Source organism: Phaseolus vulgaris, chromosome 1 (genome assembly GCF_051622355.1).
Source record: "Phaseolus vulgaris cultivar YP4 chromosome 1, ASM5162235v1, whole genome shotgun sequence".
NCBI classification, from domain to species: Eukaryota; Viridiplantae; Streptophyta; class Magnoliopsida; order Fabales; family Fabaceae; genus Phaseolus; species Phaseolus vulgaris.
In genome coordinates, this window is record NC_143498.1 from 49,376,584 (window position 1) to 49,389,957 (window position 13,374).

General features: G+C 27.4%; 2 protein-coding genes across 2 annotated transcripts; both read left to right on the forward strand.

Annotated features, from left to right (window-relative positions):
• The first annotated feature begins 1,297 nt into the window (after window positions 1-1,297).
• On the forward strand, window positions 1,298-2,657 carry LOC137816221 (syntaxin-121). The gene is made up of 2 exons (XM_068619297.2): window positions 1,298-1,856; window positions 2,296-2,657. Exons 1-2 carry the CDS (start codon window positions 1,298-1,300, stop codon window positions 2,655-2,657), a joined length of 921 nt encoding a protein of 306 aa, XP_068475398.2.
• Window positions 2,658-10,425: 7,768 nt separating this feature from the next.
• On the forward strand, window positions 10,426-12,871 carry LOC137814640 (syntaxin-121). The gene is made up of 2 exons (XM_068617469.2): window positions 10,426-11,291; window positions 12,027-12,871. Exons 1-2 carry the CDS (start codon window positions 10,748-10,750, stop codon window positions 12,377-12,379), a joined length of 897 nt encoding a protein of 298 aa, XP_068473570.1. The 5' UTR covers window positions 10,426-10,747; the 3' UTR covers window positions 12,380-12,871.
• The last annotated feature ends 503 nt before the right edge of the window (window positions 12,872-13,374 follow it).

A 13,374-nucleotide genomic window follows, 5' to 3' on the forward strand; every position in this document is an offset into this window, starting at 1 on the left:
TTTTTCATGTGATGACAAATAATTGTTGTTACGTGTCAGCCTAATTAAGATGTTAAGTAGCATAGTGATGCATAACATGAAAGTTTTTTATAAAAAAATATTAAGAGTTAAATATATTTTTAGTTTGTTGGATGGTTCTTTTTCTGTTATTTTTTATATGATAAATACATTTTTAACGGAAACTGGGATGATTTCAATTTCACATTATAGGAAAACATATTTAACCCAGTATTATATTACTATATGTTTATTCACATGATATTTAAAAAATATCCATTAAACTTTTTCATTTTTAACTGTACCATCCAACCAAATCATGTGTATGCCTATTCATGTCATGTCATGTAAAATAATATCCATTAATTTGATACATACACCTGATTTTTAAGATTATCTTTGGATTAGATAAAATAGAGGAGAAATAGTTAAGAAAGAAAATATAACAGAAATAGATGACAATTAATTAAAAATATGTGTGATTTTGAATGAATAAAAAATCATAAAGAAATAAGTAAAAAAAAAAAGACTGTTTCACTTGCTTAATAAATAAAAAAGAGAGTGAAAAAAATGAATAATATTAATAATATTTTCATAATATTTAAAATTATTTTAATATAAAATTATTTATTGTGTATACTCTATTATTTTGGTTCTCGTACTGCATCCTCTTTAATTCTCTCATCACTTCAAATTATTTCCCTTATAAATGAATGAATAAATAAAATAGTGTCAATGATGATAAACTATTCTTAAAATCCACAGTCTTAATTTAAAATAAATAAATGGGAAGATAAAACAAATTTAACCATATAAAATTGAATTAAAACACATTACAGTTTAAAATAAATTGGTGCATTTGGATTTACATTTTTTTCTTCTCTTACAGTAACTTTTGAATTTAAAAGTTATCACAACATTTGCTGACACTATATAAATGCTGAAATGTGAAGATTTCAATTTTTCTTTTCATAATCTATAATTATAATATGTTTTACACTTGGCTTCAAACTTTTTCAAAATCAATTAGATTATATCCGTTATTATCTAAAACAAATAAAAACAGAAATTTTCTGCTATCTATTTGATATAATGTAACCCAATTTTAACCAACTCACTATTTCTTTTATCTTCATCTTTTATCTTCTTCTTCTTCTTCTTCTTCTTCTTCAATCTTCACTCCCTTCTTCTTTATTATCATTAACTATTTCTTTCTCAATTTTCTTTCTATCATAAAACTTTTTCAAACTTCGTATAAAGTGAAATCGCGAAAACAACAACTCGTTTACGTGAAATAATAATGCACGACTTGTTGTCCACCACCTCCTCCAGCCGCAGCTACCAATTTCCGCCATCGGATCACAGTGTAATCGAGATGGCCGGCGGCTACGACGACGACGACGGAGCAAAGAGTCTGGCCAAGTACTTTGGCAACGTGGAAGCAATAACGGAAGAGCTGAACAAGGTGGAGCAGTTGAAGCAGAGTCTGAAGAGGTCTCACGAACAAGGCAAGACTCTTCACAACGGTAAAGCCATGGAGGACCTTCGCTTCTCCATGGAAGCCGAAGTGGCACTCGCTCTCGAGACCGCGAAGTTCGTCAGGTTCCAGTTGGAGGCGCTCGAACGCGCCAACGCCGATCACCGGAGCCTTCCCGGTCGTGGACCGGGTTCGTCCTCCGACCGGTCCCGAACCTCCGTGGTGATCTCCCTGTGGAAGAAGCTGAAGGATTCCTTGGACGGATTCAATGAACTGCGTCACCAGATAAACACGGAACACCGTGAGACCGTTCAACGCCAATATTTCACCGTCACCGGCAATAATCCCGACGACAGTACCCTCGACCTCTTGATCTCTTCCGGTAACACAAATCCTTCTACCACATTTGTCATCAACTTCGTCGTGTTGTGTTTCAACAAGTTCATTATAGCGAGAAATAATATTAACACTCTGACATTGTTTTTAACATTTCTTATAAAAGTAGTTCTTATATATAAGATTTTTTATGTGACTGAGAAACCTTAGGTTACTATATTAGCTAGTGTTTGTTCTATTGAATAGATAATGAAATTAATTCCTTTTCATATTTTGAATTATAAAATGTTCTAAGTTCTTTCAAATATTCACCCAAATACTTTTGAGTCTAAAATGTAACAAGTTAGAAGTAGCTTTGGTTCTCTTTATCTGCATAATATATAATCCACTTACAAATCAGCTTAAATGTGACTTTTAAATAGATACTTACAAATTAATACTTGAGTGATAGTAACAATTCATATTTGATGCGATTTTTGGTGTAGGTGAGAGTGAGAATTTACTACAAAGAGCCATTGAAGGGCAGGGTAGGGGAAGAATTGAGGACATTATGAATGAAATAAAAGAGAGGCATGATGAGATGAAAGAGTTGGAGAAGAATCTGAAGGAGTTGCATCAGGTGTTCCTTGACATGACAGTGCTGGTTGAATCTCAAGGGGAGCAATTGGATGATATAGAAAACCAAGTGGCAAGAGCAAACTCCTTCGTCAGGAATGGGACTCAGAATCTGGAAATTGCAAGGAAGGAGCAGAAAAACCACCGCAAGTGGGGCTACTGTGCTATTATCCTTCTTGTAGCAATTGTATTGTTTGTGGTGCTCTTTTTCGTAAGACCATGGGAAAAGTAATACAAGTCACTAGCCACTAACCACCATTACTTATTCTCTCTTCTTCCTACAACAACTTAACCTAATTACCATTCTTATTGGTTTCATTCATCTGGAACTTTTTATGTCTTGGATCAATCAATATCATGTTACAAGGTAGGGTGATTGGCACACTTTCAACATTACTTGGAAGGAAGTGTAGAGGGTGACCAAAGGTTAGATGCTATAATTCTACATATGCTGCAATCTGGAAAAGGTTGTTTCTTCTGTAACTTCTGTTGAGTAGATTTAGGAATTGAAAAATGATAGAAAACCTTGTTTCATATACAACCCTCTTTCTTTACATAAAATTTCAAGTTGTTAATGTATCATTCTTCTTGGGAATTCTTTTACCAGTCATAATTTTTTTTCTTTTAGATATTTTTTAAAGATAGTTAGGTGGTAGTTTTACATAGTCAATGTATATTTTCTTTTTCTTTCTAAATGGACTGCAAAGTATTATAATATTAAACTTAGTTTTTCACTTTACATGAAATGAACTATAAAAAGATACTGATTCTACATAGCACTTATGTTAAAATACTATTTTTCTTCCTAAACTTAATTAATGCAATATGACATTATCTTTATTAAATATTTTTCAATGATAAATAACCTATTTAAACTTTTATACAATGAATATTTTGCGTAAGTGTATCTAAAAACCTTAAGAATTAAAATTGTATATTTTGAAAAAGATTTAGTAAACTAAATTTGAAATTAATTAAAAAACTTGTGCGTATATTTTTTTAAAATATGATTAAACAGATACTTTTAAAGTTAATATCATTCAAATAAACTATTTGTCACAACAATATGAGGAAATAATGTGATTTTGTACTTGAGGAAACCTCGATTCATTCACATATTATAAATTTAATAATTCACTTTTTATATATATTTTTTCTTATATAGTACAACTTGAGACTGTTATTAGCTTTTCCTGACATTGTACAATTTAAAAAAATATTAAATTATTGTTATTATAAATATATTATTATTATCTTAAAAATTCAATTTTATACTGAATCAGATTTTGTTTTGAACTATAAGATTTTCTATTATTTTAAAAGTAAAATTAAATTATATAAATTGTTTTTATTTTAATTATATTTTATTTTAAATTCAAATAGAATCTTATTTAATTTTTAAATTAAAAAAATACGATTACATTTAAGATACCAATATTGTAGTTATATTATTATTTTAGAACTAAAACTAAATTGAATATTTTATATTTTCATGTTAATTTAATTTATCAAAAAGCCTCCTCCGTCTAAAACATAATTTTTTTGACATTTTCTATATATTTTTTTTAATTATTCCTTATATTAATTATTTTTAACCAAGATATAAATTATTTCTTTCTTGTTTTAATTTTTTTTATCAGCAAAGAATTAAATTAATTAAAATGGCATACTTCACATGTATCCCAACCGCCGATAAAAAGAATGATACTAGTTGAATTTATAAACATAAATTAATATTTTTTTATTATTATTAATGATGTAATTATGTTAATTTCAAACAAAAAGATATATATATATATATATATATATATATATAACATACTTATAAAAAAACCAAACTCAATTAGTATTAATTAGATTTTTTTTAATTTTTTTTTATATCTTTTTATCTTTATCTTTATTTTGTGGTGCCTTTATTTTATATATTTTCACTTTTTAGTTATTATTTTTTTTCCATCCTTTATTTATTTCTATTTCTATTTTTATTTTTATTTTTATTGTTACTGTTTTTATTTTCTATATTTATTTATTTTTACATTTTTTTCTTCTCATTTTTAAACATTAAGCGTAGTATTTACATTAGTTTTTTTTAGGATTTTGCATTTAGGGTAGGCACTTCGATATTATTTGTATATCTACTACTAATTAATACTAATTGACTTTGTTTTTTTTAATAATTATGTCCTGTATTTTTTAGTTGAAATTAACATGATTACATAATCAATAATAATAATAAAAAATACTAATTTATGTTCATAGGTTCAACTTTTATGTTGTTGTATGGTTTAATTTTTTATTTTCTTAATTCTTAAAAAAAAAATTAAACTAAACATTTTTAATTTACTACTTTTTTTATTTTGTAGAAACCCACTTCTTCATTCATTAATTATAATTATAACTATTTTAAATATTAAAAATATTTATTTTTTAATGTATTTAAAATTAAAATTATAAAAAAAATATTATTATTATTATGTTTTTACTTTTGAAACGGTGTAGATAAAAAAAAAAAAAATAGTTACATTATGTATAAAAAATATAAATAATGTTATATGAGTAATTCACACAACCTTCCAAATATATTTTGTTCATATGAATCAAATGAATGCTTTGAGTCTTTAAATCCTTATTTTGAAGAGATAGGATTCCTAACCATCTAAAACACAGTGATCAAGCCCTCTCTCCAATGCTACAATCTAAGAAGAATTAATCACTCTCTTTTTTATCAGCCAATTAATCACTCTATTATGTTTATTCGTCCTCCTCAGTTCCTTTCTTTCTTCATTTATTTTTTTTCAATTTTATTCTTGAGATTTAAGCAATTCAAAACAAATATTTACCAATATAAAAAATAAAAATTCTTCGTACTTTGTTTTATTTTTAAATATTTTTCTTATTTCGTTTTTCGAAAGAAAAGTTCAAACCATCGTACTTTTCTTCCTTTTTCATATGAAATACTCAAAAAGTGATAAAAGGATGTTTTGTTTTTATTTTATAAAATAAAAAGTACGTGGAAGAATAATTTGACTGATAATTCTTTTAATAACTTGTATGTAAAATTGCCGTTATGTTTTTGAACTATAAGATTTACAATTATTTAAAAACTAAAATAAAATTATATAAATAATTTTTTAGTAACTTTTATTTTAAATTCAATAAAATCTTTTTTTTTCATTTTAAATCAACAAATCCTATTTTAAATCTTGTTGGATTCACTATTTTTTTTTTGTCCTAAAGTGAATGATTATGTATTGTTATTTTCAATTATGATATCGGTTATATTTACTTGTTTTTATTTTTAATTCTTATAAACATATTTCATTTAATTTTAAATATAATTATTTACTGATGTAATTCTGTTAATAACGTCATTATTTATTGGCTTAACATAACACCTTTACCTGACCTGGGATGATATCATAATTCCATACAATCACACACCATTTTAAGCATTATTTTTTATCTTTACGTAGCAAAAATAATAAAAAAACTAATAAAAATAATAATGAAACCAAACAAAAGAAATTAAAAAACAACATATGAACTAACAAGCATTATAACAAAAATTTATTAAATTTATCAATTCATCCACTGTCGAATTACTCATTATATAGTTTCACACATAAGTTGACAAATCTCATCATATTGAACATGTTGAAGATTACATATCAACTAAAAATAAAATTTTCAATAGTATATAAATGGTTATAACACTACAAAAAAAAATCATGAAATAGAAACCAATTTTTAGAGACCAAAATAATTAGTTACAATAATAACTAAATTAGAGATCATTTTATAAACTAAAAAAAATTTGGTTTCTAAATTAGTTTATATTATTATTAAATAGTTTCTAAATTGGTATATAATTAGCAAAGATTTTAGTGTAAACTTCACTTTATTTATAAGATTGAGTTAAACAAAATTTACTTCTTAAAAAAAATGTGTCATCCATATATTTTATCTTAAAAATTCCTTGTTTGTCACTTAAAATTTTATATTAAAGAACTCTAATAATCATTCTCATACAAACAATAACATCCCATATTTGACATTACCATCACACATAATTGCAAATTAATCAAATTCTAAGTTATTTCAGCTTTAATTCCAATTCCTTTTCAATGAAGCAAAAAAATACCGAAATTTCTATGATGTGAACATATATACCTACTACCTTGTGTCCTAGGACTAATTTGGCACGGTGGATTAGTTTAGTTATGATATAAGCTAAAATAGAATGAGACCAATTAATCACTCTATTATGTTTATTCCTACTCCTCATTATTTAATTTTTCAATTTTATTCTCTAGATTAAAAAAATTCAAAACAAATATCACCAGTATAAAAAATTTAAATTCTTCTTACTTTTTTAATTTTTAAATATTTTCTTATTTTGTTTTTCCGAACAAAAGTTAAAACCATCGACCTTTTCTTCCTTTTTCTTATGGAATACTCAAAAAATTATAAAAGGATGTTTTGTTTTTATTTTATAAAATAAAAGTACGTGGAAGAATAATTTGACTGATAAAAGTTTTTTTAATAACTTAACTTGTATATAAAATGACCGTTATGTTTAACGAATACATTGGAAGAAAAATGGTTAGAATAATATTTATAAGAACATTAAAATTAAGTTGACGTAAAAAGAATTGTTTTTCACTTAAATAAAATGAAAAGTTATGTATGAGCTTTCTCTGCGTTTCTTTACTGAACTGCTTTGATTGTTAAATTTTATGGAGTTATATATGCTTTGGAGGAAGCTCAAAAGTTGAGTCTTACTAATGTCTGGTTGGAATGTGACTCTGTCTTGATTTGTGTTGCGTTTAGTGCTAGGACAAATGTTTCTCGGATGCTTCGTAATCGATGAAATACTTGTCTTAATTACTGTGGAAAAATCAGGTTTAGGGTTACTCATATTTTTCGTCATGAAGAGAATGTGTATGCTGAAAAGTTGGCTAATTTAGGATTTATTCATAGAGAATCATTTCATTGGTATAATAGACTTCCATCTAGTCTGTTTTTAGAATTCTTTTTTTTAAAATAAAAGTTTTCATGTTAGGCATCACTATACAACTTAAAATCTCAACTAGGCTTTAAAATTCTTTATTAATAGATATAGTCTACCTATATATCGTTTTTGTTAACATATAAGTTTAGATCTAGTCCCCCATATTTTTGTATTTTTTTTTAATAATATTGTTTTTATGCGATGACAAATGATTGTTGTTACTTGGGATATCAGCCTAGTTGAGATCTCAAGTAGCATAATGATACCTAACATGAAAATTTTTTATAAATAAAAAAATAGAAAAATGAAAAGATAAGAATTATATGATATTATAAATTTTCATGTTTGGTGAAAACTTTAAAATAACGATAAAATTAAAATCTAGAATTTTGTATAAACTACTCAAAATTCTCTCACTACACGTTTAAACATACGGTTCAATTACACACTTTAGGTTATATAATTTAAAGGTGAAGTTTTCAACATTTATAACATTCAAAGTTTTCAAAAGAGTTCAATGATTGTCCACTGTTAATTTTTTTTTATACTGAACATATAAATAATAACTTTTATGACTTTTAATATAATTATTGTAAAATTCAACAATTTTATTATGGTAATATGTGAAAGAATGATGATATAAAATTATTTTATATTGTCAATACATAATCTATTTTTATTTTTAAATATATTAATTAAATATAATCTTATTTATTACAATGAAAGTAGAAATAGTTATTTGTGTTTAGTAAATAAAAACAAATATCTGTTAATTTTATTTTTAATTTTACACTTTATGTATGAAAACTTTAAATGATTTTAACTTTTGTTTAAAAATGAAAAAATAATGTAAATCTGGAAGAAGAAAAAAACAGTGTGAATGAGCACATATATAATGAAATGCATCAGCTAATAATTAATAACACATGTAGTTGTTATACCACCATTTTTTATGGTTAATTTAATGATCTAAAAGGGATAATATTTTATTTTAAAAAATTATTTATTCTACATTAGAAATACAAAAGTGTAATAAATATTTTTTTATTAATAAAACTAGTTTATCTAGTTACTATATATGTCACACACACACACATACAAAGTCTATTCATTATAAAATTTTCTCATGCTTTAATGGATAAATTAATAATTAATCCTTGGTCAATACGATTGTTCTTGATTAGGTTTTGATTATCCAATTCCTTTAGGACAAATTAAAGAGGTAAAACCTATTTAAAGTTGGAATGCAGTGGTGAGTTTTCTTTAGTGAGAGCCATTTTATACGTAAAGCTCCAACTTTAAATCCAAAATCAGACATGTACCCTTAAATCAACCACACGTAAAATTAGTCATTTAGTTAATAATTAATTTCAATTTTATAAATATAAATACTTTTTTTTATCATTTTTACTAAAATATTTAAAATTATTATTTTTTGCTCTAATTGTAAAATTAAATATTTCGAATACAAAACAATAAGTTCCATATGTATACATAAAATTTTAGAGATATATCATTATAATTTAAAAGTCTGAAATCGATTACTACCTACTATAAGAACTACGTGGTCTTGAGTTGTCAATCGTATCCATAAATATTTAAGTTCAATATCAGGCCTTTTTTGTTTTTATTTTTATCTTTTATTATGCATTAATTACTGTTTTTTACGAATGAATGAACAATTTAACTTAGGTACCAATTCATTTTTTTAACATAATATATTGTAAAACCTGAATACAAAAAAATAAAAAACTGCTAGCTTATCTTCTCCAAGCTTAATTGTAGTGGAATACAAATTTTATATACAAGACATAAAGTTTTTGCTTAACTACTGACATATTTGATTTTCATATATACACAAGAGAAAATAATTTATGCACTAAAAATGTAAATAATTTCATAACTTTATCTAACTATAAGTTATTATGCGTGTAAATTTGTTGGTTTTTCCATTGGCTACCTCAAAAGTTATATTACTTAATATTATTTCAAATTTGTTAACAGTAACTATTAAATTTATATTTTTGAACGTTGTATTATTTATATCGACATTATTAATTCACTTCAGATAATTTATACATTGTAAAATATGTGCATGCTACCAAAATAGTACGTCTTAATTGTAGCTGTATATTTTTAATTATACAATTTCAACAGATTAGATCTATCTAATTTGCTGTGTTCTATTGGGTTGAGTTTTTAAATTAAATGTCCTTAACTATTAAATTGTTGAGATGAATAAGAATGAGTCTTGACTATTATTTCACAAGCACACCTAATATAAAATATTATAATTGAATATTTTCATATTATTAAAAACGATAAAAATTTGACAGTCATATTTGCATGTATTTAATCAATCTCGTTCTTATTTTGTAATTTCTAATAAATCTTAAACAAAACTTGAGTTGTTAAAAAATGCATTAAAAATATGTTGAAATTGCTACTCGTAAACAGTACTACGTTAATTATGCTATGTAAAAAAAATTATCTTCAAATAGAGGAATTAATACTAAAAAAGTATCTAAACAAGTTTATTTTGGATAAGCCTTGTACTGAAACTAGTTACAATCTCGAAGGACCAAGTATTCATAGGAAGCTTCATGTTGAGCAGGTACACGTCGTAGAACACAACACTTCAACCATAGTTTAAGCCAAACTAGCGACCATATACAGTTAATACATAACTAGTTAATAACTTAAACCAGAACTCTTTCTCTCAACTAATTAACGAATCGTTTCCCTCTTCCGTCTATTTGTGGGGTGCTTCCTCTCATCTTCTACTGTTTCTTTTTCCTTAATTATGCTTCAATTATATAACAAATCTACAAAACACAATCCATTTGACCAGATAATTATCATCTTTTTCTGTTTCTCCCTCTCCAAGTACATAAGGCTATACACCACCAACTTCAGTTTCAATGAAAACCTGGTAACCACAGGTACATTAGCCACCCTATATAACACAACACAACCCTTTTATTTGCTATTTCTCAAATCACCTTTTCCTTCTCTTGTTTGTTTCAGATACTATTACCTTCTTTCTTTCTTGCCTTCTACTATCTCAAGCACTTTCTTCCTTCTGTTGTCATAGACAGAATCTACTAGAATAGAAAAAGATCTTTCTTCTCACTTCTTATAGTATTTTTAATAAAAGACAATTCTGATTTTCTTCCCTACCATCTGTTATCTTATCTCAAAACACTTTTTTTCTCACCTGTTACACACAGCATCATCCTGTTAAAGTTGGATAAGAAAGATTTTCTTCTTTACTTGTGTTATCTTAAGGCACGAAGGAGATAATCAATAGAATGAACGACTTGTTATCGAGTTTGTTCTCCAAGGGAAAACAGCAGCAGCAGCAACAAGAAGGGCAGCACGTGATCGAAATAACACAAGGTGGCATGGCGTTGGACAAGTTCTTCCAAGAAGTGGAATCGGTGAAGGAAGAACTGAAGGAGCTAGAGCGTCTCCACCTAAGTCTCCGTGGCTCAAACCAAAACGGAAAAGCGCTTTACAGCCCCAAGGGCGTTAGGGAGCTTCGGTCTCGCATGGACCTAGACGTGGCTCTTGCTCTCACCAAAGCCAAGCTGGTGAAGACTCGCTTGGAGGCTCTCCGCCGCGCCAACCAAGCCACCCTCTCCTTGCCCGACTGTGGACCCGGTTCGTACTCCGACCGGACCAGAACGGCACTGGTCGGAGCTTTGACCAAGAATCTGAAACAGTCCATGGAGAATTTCAATAAGCTAAGGGAACAGATATCGTACGAGTATAGAGATACTGTGCAACGTAGATACTACGCTGTTACCGGAGAAAATCCTGATGCTGAAACTATTGATCTCCTCATCTCTACAGGTAACCAATAATCACATTTTCACTTCTAAAATAATTTAATGCAATTTTTAGAGATACTTGTAGTATTCTTTATTAGAATTGAACTTTTATTTGAAGAATACGGGCAATACAAAAAAAAAAGAATTGAGTAGATAAACAATAACAAATATAAGTTTTGTTTCTTTACTAAATTAATCTGTTAATCTCTATATTAAGTTTTTTTTTATTTGATTATTCAGTTTTTATGAGAAAGCATTGCAGAAAATTTCTGGTATTTTACATTTTTAGACTGCTTATGTAAATGAACTTCTTTTATTTATATTTAGTATTTAGTATGATTATCTTGCTCAATTTTTCTGCTTTCGGTGAAGCCATTTCAGAAAGTACATTAGGTTATCCAAAAAATAGGGAGAAATTGTGACACCAGCTCTCACCTCAGAGTGATGAGAAAAGAAAATTGTCTTCTTACATATTGATGTATGTAACTCGACATACATATCAAATCAAACCTTTTTCTGATATTCGGGAATATATTTTCTGTCATTAAATTTACACAAATAGTCCACATTTAATTGCTTGCGGCAAAATATATAGCCAGATAGAGAACAGTAAGTTAATTGTATGAACAAAATTAATTAGGTTAAACAAAATTTTGTGTGTGCTTGTTTTGATCTTTGACTACTATTGTGTGAGAAATGCACCGACTAAAATTGATGGCACCATGGCACACGTATGTGATAACATTTGATGGAGCAGGTGAGAGTGAAAATTTCTTACAGAAAGCCATCCAACAGCAAGGGAGAGCCACCATCATGGACACCATCCAAGAGATTCAGGAGAGGCACGGCACGGTAAAAGAGATAGAGAGAAATCTACAGGAGCTGCACCAAGTGTTCTTGGACATGGCACTGTTGGTCCAACATCAGGGTGAACACTTGGATGACATAGAGAGCCACATGGAGCTTGCAAATTCCTTCGTGGGCAAAGGGGTGCATCATTTGCAGGTTGTGAGGAATCATCAGAAGAACACCCGTAACTTGACCTGTTTTGCCATACTCCTCTTCATTATCATGTTGGTCATAGTTCTACCCATTGTTTTCAGAAATTGATCAGATTTTAATGTCAAACTCCAATTGGTTGTTCGTGTCATCATTGGTAGTGGTGGCAAATATATGGGATCTAACATCAAAACTTGGTACAAGTCAAGTGAAGTCAAAGCTAATTTGGCGTGGCTTTCGTAGTGATCATATATATATATATATATATATATATATTTTGGTATCGTTTCGTATGCTTTTTCGTTGCCGCTGTTTAACGACTGTTTGAGGAATTTTCCGACAATGGAAGTTCTACTTGCATATGAAGGCTGAAGCTAAAGCACTATACTTTTATCTCTTCATGGCCTCTTTGAAAGAAGGAAAAAAAGAGAGAAGAGAATGGAAACCAGGGTTACGGTGGGATGATGTTGTTCATGTTAACAAGGAAGCATTGGTGTATATATCACTAAGTTGTAGGCATGATACGTTTTACGTACGATATTTCATTTGGTGTACGTGTGTATATATTAAAACTTTATAAATGTTGTTTCTCAATTGGTTATAGTACGGCTAATTTCTTAGTTAGTATCGTTATGGATTATTTTTCACTGGATAATTTATTTTTATATCAAACTATTGTTTGAACCCGTATATTTTTGCAAAAAGTTTAATATTGGTTAATTTATAGCTATATATAAAGACGATTTTTCATTAATATCATTTTTTTGTGTAGATAATTTTTTTTCAATTTTATCCTTATTTAATATATATCTCATTTGATTAGTACAATGAAATATTTTCTCATTTCATATGAATTACTTAAAAAATAAAACTATTTTTTAATTTAATTTTAATGTACAATTTTTATAGGTAAATTCTCCGACTCTTTTCCTTAATTCCTTATTTAAAGGCAACAAAAGGAAGAGAGATCATACTCTCACCTTTCTATACCAAATTTCACCTATCAAATAAAATAACTTTCATTTCCAATCACTCTCTTCACTCCATTTCAAACAACTATATTCTTTGGTAAAATCATTATTATTTTGTATCCATCATCAAGTTAA